The 18,356-nt window shown below is 43.8% G+C and overlaps 1 protein-coding gene across 1 annotated transcript; it reads left to right on the top strand.

The window, feature by feature from the left end:
• Positions 1 to 3,878: 3,878 nt before the first annotated feature.
• mxra5a (matrix-remodelling associated 5a) lies at positions 3,879 to 17,102 on the top strand. Its single transcript, XM_047577171.1, has 8 exons — positions 3,879 to 4,108; positions 4,350 to 4,569; positions 4,745 to 4,874; positions 5,562 to 5,952; positions 6,069 to 9,992; positions 10,724 to 11,639; positions 12,720 to 13,046; positions 14,231 to 17,102. Exons 2-8 carry the CDS (start codon positions 4,379 to 4,381, stop codon positions 15,819 to 15,821), a joined length of 7,470 nt encoding a protein of 2,489 aa, XP_047433127.1. The 5' UTR covers positions 3,879 to 4,108; positions 4,350 to 4,378; the 3' UTR covers positions 15,822 to 17,102.
• Positions 17,103 to 18,356: the final 1,254 nt, after the last annotated feature.

Here is an 18,356-nt window from a genome sequence, read left to right as displayed (position 1 = left end):
AGGGTGAATTCTGGTTGACTAAAAGTGGCCGGTCTCCGCTGAAATCAATTCAGTGTTGACAGAATTTTCCAGCTCCAGTGTGTTCCACTGGATTTTTATAGATTGGGTCTCAGGCTGTAATCACTTTCTGCAATAGAAGCAAATGCCTGTGGTCTGTGACCTTCTCATGGAGACCAAGCTTCACGGAAGGAATGCCTGGATTAAAAGAATCCTTGCAACGAATTTCAAACAAAAAGCTATTGCATTTAACCACACTTGTTTCTGGGTTCTATTTGCCATTAATCTCTGTTCATTGAAAAAAAAAAAAAATGGAATGCCTTTTAAAAGAAAAACAAACAAAAAAACAATACTTCATGCTGCAATCAATCTCAGTGTAGGCGTGATAACAGCCCTTCAAATATAGGGAGGATGCAGTCTGATAGAAGCACTCAACACATCAGTCACATCTGAGGGTTTGCTTTGTGATTGAGCGAGGAAGATTTAGCATAATAATCATTGTGGGGTTTTCATATAATTAAATTTCAATTAGCTGCTGTACATCCGCGATTGTTGTAACACACTGATTATAGTTTTTGATTGGTCTGCTTCCTATTTTTACTTGTAGCTTTTAATGGAAAAGTACTGGACCTTCTATTGGTTTTCAAAGCACTTACAAAAACACATCTACCCATTGGTTCACAGGCTTGTGTGCACCAAGCACTGGAGCAGCCTGGGTTTCAGGGTCTTGCTCAAGTACACTTCAACATGTGGTCCATGTTCTGGGGATCATAGTGCATTACATACAGAGCCACAGCTGCCACTACTGCCTCAACATACTGGTTAAAGGACACCACTGCAGTAATCGTGTTTGCAGGGCTGGTAAACTTTGAATATCCCAGTGGTGTGAGAATGCAAACTTGACAAGTAGACAGATAATGAAATACTCAAGATAGTAAAAATGCATAAAAAGAAGGATTTTATGAAAACAGTGAATGAAAAACTGTACAAACCATATATGATAGCTAAATTCAGCCAAAACATAAGACTTGTGAGTGATTCTAAATGAAGAGCCGTTTGGGAGCCATAGGATCCTTGCTCTTCTAATGGAGATGAGCCAAAAGAGCTGTACCTCCCATCTGGTACCTCAGTTCATCACTGGGCTAACGCAAAGACATTTTAGCTGTTTAGAACAAGCACGTGTCACAGGTAGGACCTAGCTGGTCCCCAGCCTTCTTGCTGTGAGGCGTCACTGCTCACCGCTACACCACTCTGCCACCTTTCCTTTCATTATGAAACAGAAACAATTGTTTTAAAAGTAATACAAGCTGGAGTGTAAAAAAGTTTTGGTAAATATCACAGTTGCATGTCCGATACACGGCAATCAGTCCATCAGTGCTGCCGCTTGCCAGGGGTGACATTAGACGTCATTCATGTTTAAAGTCAATCACACATCAGTCTCATCAATCCTGAGTGTAATCCATCACACTGCTTTGTTAGCCTTCATCTCCTAATTAGCCGTCTTGTTCGTCCTTTCGGGCAATAACTCAGTGTGCAAGAACAGCCATAATGGAAAATGGAGAATAATTCTTCTTGAACTCGAACTGATGCCCATAAATGTTTCACTGTCATCGAATGAGCCCCCTAACTTGTAGCCTGCTGTGCTTATCGGGTAGCCACTCTTATTCTCCTACACCAAGGTATTACAGTGCATCCTTGGCAACTTTCTCAAGCTGAATCCTAGTGAATGATCTGTTGACAATAAAAACAAAGTGCTCCTAAGTGATAGGATTTATGGCTCTTCAAAAGGAGCCGGATCTTGTGGATCCATTCCTTTCAAGGAGCCATCCAGCGTGCCCACCTGTGTGAGACAAATCAATGGCAAATAACAAAAAGAATGGTTCACATCTGTGACTCAATTCCCATTGCTTGCGTTAAAGAGCCGTTTAATAGACTGGGTTCGTTCACAAGCGTCACAACTATATGTCTAACGAGAAGCTCATCTGCCTTTCGTATGAACTTTGCAGTTTGGGGATTATTTTGGGAGTTCTGTGAAATATATTTACACTCCACATATCCATGCAGCTTGAGGCCACATAGCTTCACTAGCCTCACTTCTTTTGGCGCATATGTGCTATAGAGTTGCAGTGAGAGATGGAGGCCCTTGGTCCAGCAGAGGGAACTGCAAGGCCCTCCACTAACCATCCCTCTGTCACCTCTGACCTCCAGCTTCCTCCAACTTAAACATCGTCCTGAAGCGTGGACTCAGCAGCTGGGTGCCCCTGGAAGGTAGGTGATGGAGAATTCCAGAGAGGAATAGGGGAAGCTCGGAGGCCAAAGCTAATAGCGGGCACTATTTCAGAAACGGCAATGAGCAGAAGTTCAACGTGAAAGGGACCCAGTCATTTCCAGCACGTATTACCGTGCTGTAATATGAAGTCGAACTGAATCAACTTTGGTTTAGCTTGGACCTGATGTCAGAAAGACATTCAGGATCCAGATCCAACCAAATGACACAGATGGAAGACTATCCCTCAGGCGGCCGTTTCAGCTTCTGTTATGTACTGGATTGTTATGAGGGTTGCCATGTCTGTATGTGTGGCTCTGCATGCTTTTTTTTTTTTTTCCATTTGGTTTGCATCCCCACTGCATATTGCGTGTGAGTCAATGTTAATGAGAGGGCTTTGGAATTCACTTTAGCACTCGCGATAGAGAGAAGGGGAAACCCAGCAGCCTAAGACCGTTCACACTGACAGAACTGGAGTTGGGATTTACAGTTCTTTGAAGGGAGCCCGATCTTGTGAGTCCGTTTCTCTCAAAGAGCCGTTCAAAGGAACGACTCATTTTGGGAATTTCGGTAAACACCTTTTTTGTTGACTGGGAATGAACCTGGATCAACTGATTTGCGAGTCAGCTATGGTCATTATTACACCGCTATAATATTCTGCCAAATAATCCACTTTGCTTTACTGTTATTGTCGTCGCAAATGTGCATCCAGATGCTGCTGGAATTTCTTTGACTCATCTTTTGTAGGCAAAAAAGAAAGAGGTAGGCATGTCTGATTTGAAAAGAGCTCCAAAGATCCAGGGAGCTGGAAGCTACTGTCTTGTTTTTGTGTCTATTAACAGGTTTCTTAATTCAGTTTCATATATTAGTCCATGCCTTATAGGAAACAGGTGATGTGGGGGAATGATTAAATCGTATTACAGTTTCAAATTCATGGAAAAGACACATGCCAGACATATGCCATCAAAACACAATGTTGATAGCACTGCATTTTCTCCAAGGCAGCTCTTCATGACCTTAAAAAAAAAGAAAAAAAAATCTGAATATTTAATGAAAAACTAGGCCGCAACAAGCTTTCAAGAATCAGAGAGGTGTCGGATAAGTGTGTAATAGGTTTGACTCTGACCTTAACGGGGAGAATTAATGTCTGACTGCAGTTCTGACGGATTTTCACACTGACAGTAGAGGCCATGGGGGTTAACAAGAGACTAAAACATGCCACAAGCACTCAGCTCGGGGCCCCCAACAGTTTAATTACTTCTCTGTCAGCAGCAGCAGCTCTGATACATCGGTTTGTTAAGTTTGTTTACTTTTTCGTTTCCTCTTGCTTCACTCTTCTTTCTAAGTTTCAAGATCACTCCGATTTGCCACAGTTTAATTTTCTGACTCACCAAATGCATCCCACGAACACCGCTGTTCAACATTCTTACAGTCATCAGAGGGGATGGGGGTGGGGGGTTGGCTGCTCTACTGTGTAATATTCTCAGTCAGGACGCGCTTCTGAAGCTGTTCTCCAACGACTTCTGTCCTCTCCAAGAACGCCCCCCTCCCCCCTGCCCCTCCCTTTGCCCCTCCGCGGTGCTGAAGTGGCTCCTTCTCCTCATTCCTGTGCGGAGATCCACGGCGCACACACCGGCGTCATTAGTTAGACTGAAACTTCCTCAGGATTTTACACAGAGACTATTCATTTTCTTCTGTGAGCGTGGTCTAAACTTTTTTTCACGCCTTAGTATTTTTTTTTCTTTGTTATTTGCGCTTCTTTTCTATTTTCTTTAAACTTTTTTTTTTCCATGTGAAAACAGAACATGAGGATTTGCCCCAGGGAGAATATATCAAAAGTTTGAGGTAAGACCTTCTATGTTTTATTCAAACGAATTAAGGTGAGGTTTGTGAAAAAAAATAAAAAATAATAAAAAATAACGACGCCTTTGGCGTAAGTGTGTGTAATTTACCGGAGCTCGTCCATCTACGCGGTGATGGAGTCACTTTTTAAAAGTTGAGCCAGAGTCAGTGCTGCAGCGTTTTACCTTTAACGGATCACAACTGTGACAGACAGTGACAGAAGACGTGATTGGTGTTAATGTAGCTTCGCAGATGTGACTGGTCTTCCAGTGGATGAAGATGGACCGCGTCGCACTTTACGCACTCCGGGCTCTGTTGGTGCTGCTTGTTTTGCCTCAAGCCGCCTCTGCCCGGTGCCCCCGACCCTGCTCCTGCCCTTTGCCCGCTGAGCTCCACTGCACCTTCCGCTCCCTGGTCGTCATCCCAGCGGCTGTGTCTAAACACGTGGAGCGCATGAACCTGGGGTCGGTCCTTTTCTTTTTGTGCACACTATGCATTCATCATGCACGCTTGTTGTTTGCTCACATCCCTGATGCACATGCCAAAAAGGGATTTAATTTTATGGCCAGGCTCATCTATTGTTCCTCGTGAAAGCCTTTAATATTTAATATTCCGCCCACTCTGGTTTTGTTATTTCAGGTTCAACAGCATTAATAAGATCACAGACAAATCCCTGGCTGGCCTGAGGAAGCTGGAGCTGCTGATGGTCCATGGGAATGACATCCATGACCTGCCGGACGGAGTGTTCAGGGACCTTGCTTCTCTTCAGGTACGCCGGCTGAATGGAAATGTTATCTGAAAATTAATAGCTTTGTAATTCAACTCAGTTTTATCCATCCTGTCATCAACAACATTGCAAATTGTCTCAAGATGCTTTACAAGTATAATAAGTGTGTTTAGTGTGTGTGTGAGCAAACATTTGAATTACATTATAAAAGGTGGCCCTAATGCCTTGTTGGTCTTTTTCAAAGAGAGAAAAAACATATAAGAAGAGGATTTGTTTTTTTGTTTTTTTAAATCACACCTATCATGCTCATGCTCACACTATGTTAGCTGTTCCTAACATAGTGTCATTGCTATGGGGTAGGGTTGCCTGGTCTGGTCTAGGTGGGTGGTGCATGTAGTAACATACACTTTTTGGTGTACACCCCCTCATGCAACATTGATTTGATTTCAGCTGTGGAGCAGTGGTTAGAGGTGCAGCTTGGGGGCAAAAGGGTCCCAGGCCCTGTCCATGGCTGTGGCCCTGAGCAAGCACCTAACCCCCAATTTGCTTCCCAGGTGCAGCCACCTGAGGCTTAAGGCACACATGAAATCCTTGGCATAAAGAAAAAAACTGTAAAAAACAAACAAACAAACAAACAAAAAAAAACACTTTTAGCTGAAAATGTGTGGTTTGTAATGTCATAACCAGAAATGGTGATTTTCTTTTGTCTTTTTTTAATGATTTATTTAGATGTTGAAGATGAGCTATAACAAATTGACAGAGATAAATAGGCATACCCTCCGAGGTCTGTGGTCCTTGGCCAGGTTACACCTCGACCATAACCGACTGGAGTTCATCCACCCGGACGCTTTCCATGGCCTCACCTCCCTGCGACTGCTGCAGCTGGAAGGCAACCGGCTGCAGCAGCTGCACCCGGCCACCTTCACCACCTTTGCTGTTTTGGGCCACTTCCACGTCTCCACGCTGAGGCACCTCTACCTGTCAGACAATGGTCTGACGTCAGTGCCCTCCAGGTTGTTGGCAGCCATGCCCCAGTTGGAGAACCTGTACCTCCATGGAAATCCATGGACCTGTGACTGCAACATGAAATGGCTCCATGACTGGAACAAGAATTCACCAGGTTAGACGTTTCTGCATTTCTGTCTCATCAAAAGATACTTAATACATTAGAACATGCAAAAACGATACCTTTTGGGGTCCTCTTTGATGACACAGTTATTCCTTCTTTCCCTTAAGGTGTTTTAAAATGTAAAAAGGACAAGGCCCTGCCTGGTGGTCAGCTCTGTCCCATGTGTTCTTCTCCCAGACACCTCCGGAGAAAAGAGATCGACGCTGTGGAGAACCTGGTCTGCAGCAGCCCCGTCATCAGGTCTCCTCATAAGAATTCTTCAGCCGAGGATGTCGAGAGTGAGGTTTTGACCAAAGAGGCCTTCAAGGAACCGTTTGGCAATGTTTCTTTGGGCCTGTCAGATGAGCATGGAAATGAAGTGGATTTGGAGTGTAGCACAGGCGAGCCGAGGGAGATGACAAAGATCAACTGGGAGCAGGTCGACCCGCTTCATTTGGCCTACAATATCACACTGTCAGTGGATCTTGAATGTCCCGTTGACAGAGAAAAATATGAGAAACTCTGGAGGCTAATCGCATACTACAGCAGCACGCCAGCCCACTTAGAAAGAGGAGTTATTCTAAGCCAGGACCCCTATCCAACCTATGTGTATAGACAAGACTCAGAGAGGGATGCGCTGTACTACACCGGCGTTAAAATGAATATGATGGCCCAGCCAGAATGGATCATGCAGACGTCTCTAGACCTTCAGCTGAACCGACTTCAGTCTTCAGCCAAGATGGTAAAATTGATCCTGAGTGCAGACCTTTCGGAGACAGCGGAGGTGGAGCTCCTGCGGAGACAGAGAAGGACGTGGGTCATGATCGAGGAAACCAATACAACTCGTAAAGTGATTACCGCTATCCTGGGAGGCTCAACTCAAATGCGCTATAATGTGCACAGCTCTGGCCAGCCAATTATTCGCTGGATGCTGCCAGATGCCTCCAAACTGGAGGCACCATATGGCCGTTCAGGCGACAGGGTGTCTGTGTCCAGTGACGGAATGCTGGTGATTAAAGATGTCAGCCACTCAGACACAGGCGTTTACTACTGCATCTCCAGGGTTCATGAAGACTTTGCTGTTATGCCTTTTCATCTGACAGTACAGGAATCCTCCAGCCCTCCCCCAGGCGAGGACACATCAGTTAAACCTATTGAGGGATTTGCTGGCAGCCCTCTTTCCCTGCCTTGTATTACATTCGGCTCCCCTGATGCCGACATTAACTGGATTCTGCCAAGCGGCAACATAGTCAGTTCCCAAACAAACTCCTCCAGAACTCTTGTCTATCCAAATGGCACTCTACATATCACACAGCTTCAGGTGTTAGACAGTGGTTATTATAAATGCATTGCCATGAATCTACATGGGGTGGACACACTGGCGACAAAAGTCACTGTTGTCAGGCGCAAAGGGCTGATGAAGCCCTTGAGGAAGTTTCCATCCAGGCCTCAGTCGGCTTCGGGGGTCAACACACAGATCAAAGTCCCCACAGAGAATGCAGAGGAAGCATCAGGGGACACTGAGTCACAGATGAGCCGTCTGGATTTGAGAAGGAGAATTCCAGGAAGTGCGGCCTCAAACAGGAGGGGTAACCATCCATCCAGGAATATGTGGCGGAGGCCACCTGTGCTTCGGAAACCGACAGGATCACAGGTTGAAAACGTGAAAAATACAGTTGAAGGCAAGAGGAGAATTAACATGTCGAAAAGTAAAATAGATCCAGAGAAATGGGCTGATATTTTAGCTAAGATCAGGGATAGGAATCCTCAGAATACTGTGACCCCACTCCCTGTTCAGAATACAACAGTGAGGAAACCAACAAAAATGAATCAGTCACAAGAAACTGATGAAGGATCGTCAGAGGGCATGTTAGAAAAGGAAGGCCAAGATTACTTCACAACGCCAAGCATATCTGTACAAAATACACAAAAGAAAACAAGTAAACACACAACACAAAGTCAAGACACACACGTGACATTGAATAGTTACACTGCACATTATACACATGATATAACTTCTAACAGTCAGCAGGCTGGTACAACAGAGCCACCCACAACACAGAGCACATCCAATACACAGCTCACAACCCTCGATACAAACTTAGGCCTGCACTCAAGTTCAAACAGTGTATTTTTCCTCCCACAGACCACATCTGCTCCTTTACACACTGTCACTTTTTGGCAGGCTCGCACAAACATTGCAAGCGGCAGCATTACATCGCATCTACAAGAGATTCACGGCACAGATGTTGACGGAGTCACAACAGCCGATTGGTTCAAGGCAACGGAGAAGATGCAGAATGCGGACAGACCAAATGTTATTGCCAGCTCTAATAATGACAGAGAAGCCTCTCCAAGGGGAAGTCAGATCATCCCCTCAGTCAACCCAAATGAATCAGCTGCAAGCCAAGATGAAGATGGAAAATATGAGACTGCAACAGCATCGCAGTTGCACACTCAGCTGAAAGACACAACATTTGGTCAGCTGCAATCCGAAGCAATGCTCACAACAGTCTCTTTGACAACTACACTTGTGCCCACCACTGCGAGAAGGGCAGGGGCCGAAGAACAGTCACCCCCACCTCTCCGACAACCAAACTCCAGGAGAAGGAATGGTGGCCGAAGGAGGAGGCCAAACAGAAGGAAACAAAAGCTGAATGAATCCACCCGGTTTATTGCCACCACACCTGCAAACGCTCCCCTAGCAACGGCTGTGAACACCCCCTCCACAAATCTAAAAATAGACCCATTAGAAGTTACAGCAGCTAGTTTTGGTGCCACTGTTCCATTCACCCGTAGCCAAGTAGCGTCATCAGACAGACTGAGTCATAAAGAAAACACAGTCTCAGGGCATGGCGATCAGGCAGCCATCAAAGCATCCTCACCAGCTTCTTCCCACGAAACAAAGAACAGCGACCTATTCAGAAGCACATCACTGACAACATCATTTCCAACACTGTCTCCAGGGGAGGGTCACGGAAATACAAGTCCTCAAATGGCTTTGGAAATCTCAGAAAGTGTATCTCATCCAGAGAGCTTCAGTGTACCCACATCAACCACTCCTCAGGTTTCTACAGAAACACCTCCCCTACTTGTTGAGCCTTCAGAGGAGACACAGAGTCTTACGGGAGATTTTGGAACTGGTTCTGGCAATACCTTTGGTGGTTTTCATACTGTGACACAAACATATACTGAGGGGAATCTGTCAGGGCATCAACACACGCTCGCTAAAACAGGTGGAGAGGTACTTTTGAAAGAGATTGGTATGGATTTGTCACCACTGACTTCTCAGTCCACATTGCCTCCTTCCTTCAGCGAGCATGAAATCAAGACATCGGGATACACTCATGGTAGATTGAGCGCAACAGCGACCACGCTTTTTGACTATTTTGAGACAGAACAGGCTACCACAAAGGCTCCTGAAATACCAGAACATTTGGATAATAGCTCTAGTCAGAAAAAAGTCACAGCCAGTAAGTATAAAGCAGATGAAAATATGAGAGAGGATGTTCCTGTCACAAGTACCACTGAGACAACACCTTCCCCTACTGCTTCATCACTACCCGATCCTGGAATGCAATTAACAGTCATGCCATATATCATGCTACCCGAAACATATTCCCCAGAAGCCAATATGTACTCATCACCAAAGACCACCACAAAGGACACAGAAATAAAACCCACCGTTACACTATCGGAGCCAAGGAGAACATCAAAATTCCATCCTGCAACCCAAACACCTGGCTACAGCCTGGCCAGCACAAATCCAGCATTAGTCACGGCACTGACCAGCAGGCGGACAGACCATCTGACAACAGCCAACGCCCCGACAATTACTACAAGCCAGTCAAATCACTCCAGAGAGAGAAGCACTCAGGCTATGCCCAGAAAGCATCAGCTACCTGGACAAGGCTCCATTCCAAGAGGGAAGCCAAGGATAACTAAGAGCAATTTCCAGACTTTCACTGTGAAAGCTGAAACAGATGCTCAGCTTCCCTGTGAGGCTGAGGGTGAGCCAATGCCCTTCCTGTCATGGATTAAAGTTTCTAGTGGTAAGTATGACTCAACCTCATATTTCAGCTTTAGGTGCATTCAGACAGCCGTAGCACTTCCTTCTTTACAAAATGGGGAAATATAAATAATTCTTAGTATTTCCACACTGAGCAGATTCTGATTCAGGACAGCATGTAGCTGTACCAGTTGCAGACGTCCACAGCTGTTACGTAAACTGGAAAACATAAAGTATAACAATATTAACAATATTAATATACATATACAACCTGCAAAGACTGAATGGAAATAATTACACAAAAAGAGTATAAATATGTGTAGGGGTACGGCTATGCTAAATTAACTATGTTTAAGAATAAACACTTGACAGTATTACTTTTTTTACAAAAAGAGACCATTTTCCTTTATCTATAATCTAAAACTAAATTATAAATTGTGGAATTAAGTGAGTTAGTACATGCATCTTGTATTTTAGAGCAATAGATGAAAGATCCTGTTATTTTGCCACTTTTAAATATAGTTTATGGTTTAAGACACTCCCTGTAAGAAAGTAAGATATAGTATGTACATTAATATACAGAATTAAGCAACCATTTAACCCTTGTTTCCCCTGTTTATTTTTGACTTACTTATTAGGTTGTATATTTGCACACACTGGAAAATACAACATCAATATCCCTTCTCTCTTTTACATTTTCAGTTACTCTTTCTCTTAGAATGTATACAGTGTGTGACACTGTTAAATTGGAACTCTGTCTTTCCATTTGTGCAGGGGCAGTTATTGCCAAGAACTCCAGGGTCCAGAGGTTTGAGGTGCACTCAAATGGTACATTAACAATCAGGAACACGCAGCTCATGGACAGGGGCCAGTACCTGTGCACGGTCCAGAACCAGTATGGTACAGACAAGATGGTGGTCAACCTTGTGGTCCTGTCTCAGCATCCCCGGGTCCTCCATCCAAGGCACAGAGACATCACCGTCCATCTGGGAAGCAAAGTCAGTTTGGAATGCAAAGTAGTGGGACACCCCTTACCGCGAGTCACTTGGGTGCTCCCTAACAATGTACACCTGGCTACCACCTCAGCCAGTGTGCCCTCTCAGCAGCACGTGGCAGTTGTGAATAATGGAACCCTCCAGATCAGCCAGGCTAGTTACACGGATAGAGGGATTTATAAATGCATTGGTAGCAGTGCTGCTGGTGCCGACACTGTCTCTGTACGTCTTTCCGTCTCCGCATTGCCGCCGGTGATTCAGCAAGCACAGCTTGAGAACACCACCTTTACGGAGGGCAGCACTGTCTACCTCCACTGCATTGCCACAGGTGTCCCCCAGCCTGTGATTCAATGGACCACACCCAATGGAATGTACTTAACTGCATCGCAGTCCCTTTCCCAGAACCTCTTTGTCTTCCCCAATGGGACCTTGTACATAAAAGGACTGGGCCCCGGAAATGCTGGGAGGTATGAGTGCTCAGCCAGTAACACCATGGGGTCCAGCAAAAGGTCTGTGATGTTGAAATTAAGGGGAAATCATCCCCCTGCCAAGGCCAGTATCATGATATCGTCTCCCCAAAAAACAGAAGTGATCTACGGGAGTAAGCTGCTACTCACCTGTGAAGCAACAGGTGAGCCAGTTCCCCGAATCATATGGAGGACGCCCTCTAAGAAACTAGTGGATGCTCAGTACAGGTGAGAAGAAATGCTTAAGATAATTCTTCTTACCATATACTAAGATGACTGGTATTGTATGCATATCTTCTTGTTTGCGTGGGAGTGTCAGCATTGCAAAACGTGACGTGACATTGTCGTTTTTGGCAGCCATCTTAGATGTAGTCCTGGTCTTTTGGACAAAAATGCTTATTAGTCACATTTTAGTCATTTCTATGTGTGATAGGTTTAGTCCAGTTTTAGTCAGAAACAGAAAGTATTAGTCTTTTAACAAATACACTTAGGTCAATAAGTATTGGAAGTTGTAATAAAGCTTGACAGGTTCTATCAAGTGTTGCAGTTCATAAAACAGTTAACCTTAATGTTTTTGTATAATAACCAGATTAATAGTTCTAGCCTAGACTTTCCCCACTTATGCAGATGCATGCTGTGCTCTACTTTATTGCTGTTGGGCAGACACCTTTTATCTCGATATGTCAACTTGTGTTTTTGTCATGAATTGATGCCCTACTTCGGTGTATGTCCATAGATCATCTCGTCGTTTCTGCCATGGTCCAATGAATTTATAAACCTTAATTGCGTGTCTGTGTGGGTGACTAATGACCACAGGCGCGTTGTGCACCATGTGTGCTGCATGGTGGTGGGCGTGACCAAACAAAGATAGGATGCAGCAGCACTGCTGATACTTTATTAGCTTTTGACAGACAGATTACACGCACAATAGGCACAAACGTCATGCGTTCTGAACGTCTGACAGACCATCCACTAACAGTTACATCCAGTCTCGTCTCCTCAACGAAAACTCACGCACGTCTTGTCATGTTTTTCCAATCAAAGAGCCATGATTAGTTCATCGCTGTCTCGTTTTCTTCATGAAAAAAAATGGGCGTCAATTAAATAATTTCATCATCTTCATTGTTCTTGAAAACAACACTGAGTATGACCGGATATTTTTTATGCAGTGGTACCAAACCTGCAAGATACCATCACAAATCTTTAATGATGTGTAAATGAGATCAACATGAAGGCTGAGTTTGAAGACAGGTGTGCTCTGAGTAATAGCAGCTGAAGGCTGCCTGAATTTTGCTTTATTTTTTTCAGTTATGACCCCAGGATCAAGGTCTTCCCTAATGGCACCATTACCATTCATTCAGTGACTGACGAGGACAGTGGGGACTACCTGTGTGTGGCACGCAACAAGATGGGTGACGACTATGTTCTGCTGCGCGTCAATGTAATGACTAAACCGGCCAAGATCGAACAGAAGCAGCAGCGATCCAGCCAGGAGGTGGTATACGGTGGAGACCTGAAGGTGGACTGTGTGGCTTCTGGGCTCCCCGTTCCAGAGATCAGCTGGGCGTTACCGGATGGCACCATGGTCAACCCGGTTAAACAGAGAGATATAGTCAGCGTGGGGCGTAGTCGCAGGTATGAGCTCCACAAGACGGTGATCTAGTTGTTTGTGCAACATGAGTTTAGGTAGTCATTGTGTAGATCACATATCTTATATATATGGGTTATAAAACCCATTATAAAATGTAGTTTATCATGAGAAATCTGATCTAATGATCTTTGAGAATTTCTGGATTTGCTGTAAATGTGGTTATTTCATTGGTTTTTCAGAGCAGCCAGCCAGCATGTCATTGCAAAGGAAACTATTATCGTGTTTACAAGCACATCTGTTCATTCAGAACCTTTCAAGGCACAGTCCCAACTATCCACACTGAACTGACAACCTCTACTCTTTGGAATTATGTTATTTCTTAAACAAAACTTTCCATTTTGGCCAATGCCTTCTCTTAAACCTAAACAAAAACAAATAGCCTCGTACAGTCAGACTCATTTCTTACGAGTATATGAGTTTGGCCATTTGGATTTCATTACGAGCCGTGTTTCAATGCCTGCATGCAATTGTATCGTATTACAACCATCAGAGTCATTGCGTTGTAAGCAAATTCAGCTCCACGGTGCTCCGATGTCGTGTACGACCAAGACAAGCCCACCCAATGCTTTGACTGGTCCTTCAGATCTTTGCAGAAGCATTATCAGTTCCAAATGAAGCGACTCTAGACCATCTTTCCCCCACAAAAATGTTGCGCGTGGAGGTAGTTTGGGGCTAGTTGCCAGGCTACATAAAATGCAAAATACAAACAAACAAATAAAGTCTCAAATTGAAGACATTCGAAAACTTATTTCAAAAGTCATACATTACCTCATCAAATGAAAATTGGCCCTGCTTGTTGGAAACTGTGGTACAGTGGCAGCGCACCACCTTAAAATTTATAACTTCACTTCCCCAGAAAATTACTTCAAGACCAAATTTTGGCATGTGTGCAATATTACAAAAAACTGCCATGACATGCTGCACTGTAAACACCACGTGTTGCTATGTGCAGCTTTGAAACCATATGTTTTTTTTCTGACACATAAGAGACACATGAAACACACAGAAAAAACTCACAAAGCTTCAAATCCCAGCCTATTCTTTGTTGTCACTGCTATGCGAAGCACATCACTAGGAGTCATGAAAAAAATGTTTTATTCCATGGATGCACATGATTCTCAACTGACAAACCCACTTCTCTCCCTTTCTCTTTCTGAACTGCATGTAGGTATGTGGTGTTTGACAATGGGACTCTTTACTTCAAAGATGTCGGCACGCCAGAAGAAGGCGATTACACCTGCTATGCTGAGAACCAAATTGGCAAAGATGAGATGAAGGTCAGAGTTAAAGTTAAAGGTGCGTCTTACCCACCACAAATCCTGGATAATGACCCAAAGACTGTCCATGTTTTCTACGGTGAAACAGTTACGCTCAGATGTAATGCCAAAGGTCAACCAGTACCAGTCATCACATGGATATCCCCTACGAATAAAGTCATCTCACCTGCATTAGACAAACACCAGATTCTGGATGATGGTACGTTGGTCGTTCAAAAGGTCCAACGTTTTGATGGTGGTAATTACACGTGCGTGGCGAGGAACAGTGCAGGACAGGATTATAGAGTCACCAGGTTGGAGGTCTTGGTGACACCTCCAGTAATTAATGGCTTGAAAGGAACTACCAACTCCATCAAAGTGACAGCAGCCCAAGACCAGCAGATGCTAATGGACTGTGTGGCAAAGGGAACCCCCACCCCTCGTGTCATCTGGGTTCTACCAGGAAATGTGATCCTTCCTGCGCCGTACTACAGCAAAAGAATAACAGTACACCTGAATGGTACCTTGGAAATTCGGTCACCTAAGCGGACAGACTCAGGGCAACTGATTTGCATTGCTCGTAATGAAGGAGGTGAGGTCAAGCTGGTGGTTAACTTGGATGTGAAGGAGGTTGTCAAGAGGTCACAAATTAGAGGTCCCAGAACAGAGAACCTGTCACTCACGGTTGGGAATGCCATGACTCTGAATTGCTCTTTTGAGGGTTTGACACTACCTCACATGACTTGGATCTTACCCAACGGCACACCCTTGCACGCTGGTGCTCAGTTTTCAAAGTTTTTCCACCGGTTTGATGGCTCTTTGATAATCAGCAACCCTTCAATTGCAGAGGCTGGTGTGTACCGCTGTTTTGGGCATAATTCTGGAGTGCATGTGGAGCGTACAATCACACTGTTACCAGGCAGAAAGCCAGAGATCATCAACAGATCCACCTCTCCTGTCAGTGTCATGAATGGAGAAACACTTCTGCTTCATTGTCAAACCACTGGTGAACCCCTTAGACTAGCATGGACTTTACCCACTGGGGTTGTCCTCAACAGACCACAGAGAGCAGGACGATATGCCATACTGCCTAATGGGACACTCGCCATCCAGCAAGTATCGGTCTATGATCGTGGGCCTTATGTTTGCAGAGCTACTAATGAGTATGGCAGCACTCTGCTTTCGGTATCAGTAACTGTGATTGCATACCCACCTCGAATCACCAGCGGCCCTCCCTCTGTGACTTATGCCAAACGTGGCGTTGCTGTTCAGTTAAACTGCATAGCCACTGGCATCCCCCAAGTGGAATTAGCCTGGGAAACACCTGAGAAAAACCGCTTGGCCGTCAGCGCACAGCCTCGCCTTTTTGGGAACAAGTACCTCCATCCGCAAGGTGCCCTCATCATCCAGAATCCAACACAAAAAGACGCTGGCATGTATCGATGCACAGCCAGGAATGCCCTTGGCATAGACTCTAAAGCTACATTTCTCAATGTCTTCTAAATAATTTCACTGTTCATCATGGCCCATTGCCATACTGTATGCCCGAAAAACTGCCTAATTAAAATCAACTATTGTTTTTAATTTCATGAAAAAACTACTGTCACTATGACGAAATAATGAAAAGATTAAAACTTACAGCAGGGCTTGGAATGTGTACTGTTTAGATACTACATTTTGTTTGCTATAGTTCACCATTTCCAACATTTTGCATATAATACACATTTTACAAATATGTACGGATCTCCCGTATTGAGCATTTAGACACATTATATGGCAGTGTTTGCTATAGAAATGTATAATATGTGGACATCTCTGAAGCCTCATCCCACAAGATGATGTCACCAATGAACACAGTTGAGATGTTCATGAACAAACTAAGTCTATTGACCGGCTGTTTTAAATGAACGAGGGGAACTGTTGCAGTTGTGACCTATTCTTTTTTTTTTTCTGCACAAGCTCATGCTTTGCTTTGATGCGGTATAGCGGTGACCATAGCAGTCGACCTGGGTTTGTTTCCCGGTCATCGCAAAGGTATTTACTGAATTTCTCACAGAATAAATAAAACATAGATATAGATACGGATAAAGTCCCATCAAGAGAATATTTTTTAGTGGTAGTCTGATCCAGATTTTACCCTATCGCGGTGCTTATTTCGGGGATAAAATAAGTTACCCCCAAGCTGGCATTTTAAAAATAATGTATCAAAATACAGTTATATTATGTCATGAAGTTTGAACTTCATAGCCAGTTTTAAAACAGCAACAAATGACATGAGACTTTGCTTCTACAGCAGATACACCTGTAGCACCTGAGTACCTGCTTTCATAATATAGTACAATTGCTTACTGGCAGATTCCTTTTGCACAACTTCTTATTTTTCCTAACTAGAAAATATCATTTTGAATTTGACTGAACATATGTATAATGTTTTTGTTTGTTTTTTAAGTAGGTGATTTTAATTTTTTACTCCAAATTTGATCTATTTGTATACTGTGCTTTTCATAAATCTCTTCTGTGTGTGTTCCCATAATGACTCAGATATTTCAGTAACTGAATATTTGATTCTGAAAAGTGCTGACACGGGCAGTATGTCCTCAATTTGTAAATTATTTGTCTTTGACAGACAGTGATGCACAGCACTTTTTCCACATTTTAATAAAATATTTTAAAATATATTTATTCCCATTTCTACTAAAGTCAAATTAGTGTTTCTTGTTTTTTGAGGTAAGAAAACGAAGAAAATCACTTCTGGAAATAAACACAGGTTTGTGATTATTTATACCTTTTTGTAATTAAATTATTTAAAAAATTGGATGTGATTTCTGTTCTGCTGGCCTTCAGAGAGCAAAGCAGAGATACAAATCTGAGAAAATACTTAGCAATTTGGATGAAGAAAGTAGGTCACCGTTACTCTTGAAGACTTGAGACTTGCAATCATTGCTCTGGGAATTCAGCTGCAGTGTCGTCTTCCAGAAAGAAGAAACATCTGGAGCCACGAGGAAATCCCCCATTAGTTTAGCAGATTCAGCCTGAAAGAGTCACACTTTGAGAATTTTGTTAAACCTGGCAGTCATCTCAACAAGTCCGGGGCACCGGGGTTAACCAGGGCTACATTGTGATGTCTCATCTAACTTCCACCCAGAGGTTCTTCAGCTTTCGTTTTGCGGATGAACTCAATATTTTCCAGCCTGAGAACTGATTGGACTGCAATGATGCATGCGTTTCCCCATGTGGCTAAAGAGGCCCAACAGCTAAGCCTGATTGCTCACAGCACTGCACCTTGCCACGACCTTTTTCGTGTTATGAAGCTGTCTGTTTGTGACCCAGAACCTGCAGGAGTGCAGTACGCTCACATGTTGTGCCCATCTGTTTTCTCTCATTATTGAAAGAAAGTAATTCCACACTGTTGGATGTTTACGCCGTTCATGTACACTATTCCTGTGTTTATCTGCTCTGAGATTAGATGGTTACCAAATAAAATTGATAGTGCCAGAAAAAAAGAAGTCCCTATTTCAGTGACAAAACCAAGGTTTGTCCTTTCGCAATCAGATGCATCAAAACAAAGAGAAGCTTTGTGAGTGATCCGACTCTGATCTATCATTGACTGGAGATTTTTACATGATGACTGACAAATCAAAGACTGTGTGAGGGAGCTCCGACTGCAGAGAATTCGTGTCCCACTGTAGCACGATCAATACAACTGAATATCAAGGCCCTTCAGTTCACGGCAACAGAGAAACAGAATTTGAAAGTTGAAAGGACTGCTCCACCAGAAGGCTCCTTTCTTTGGTGCATGAGAACACAGTTAACAGTAGGCATAGGGAGTCTCCTTGGTAATAAAAACAGTGCTGAGATAACTTCTTTCTCTCCCTGCGGTTGCTGTGATGTTGACAATATTTTCATCAAGCTCAGATTTAGCGCTTTGAGCTTTTTTGATGCATGTGGTATATATTTCTCATATTTGATGTGTGTGTTCAAGAGCATTGAGCTGTCTTTATGAGCGGCAGCGCTCACAGTAAATCATGCAGTCATCAG

Source organism: Mugil cephalus, chromosome 23 (genome assembly GCF_022458985.1).
Source record: "Mugil cephalus isolate CIBA_MC_2020 chromosome 23, CIBA_Mcephalus_1.1, whole genome shotgun sequence".
Lineage (NCBI taxonomy): Eukaryota > Metazoa > Chordata > Actinopteri > Mugiliformes > Mugilidae > Mugil > Mugil cephalus.
Note: the sequence above shows the minus strand (reverse complement) of the source record. Positions and strands in the feature narration are given on the sequence as shown.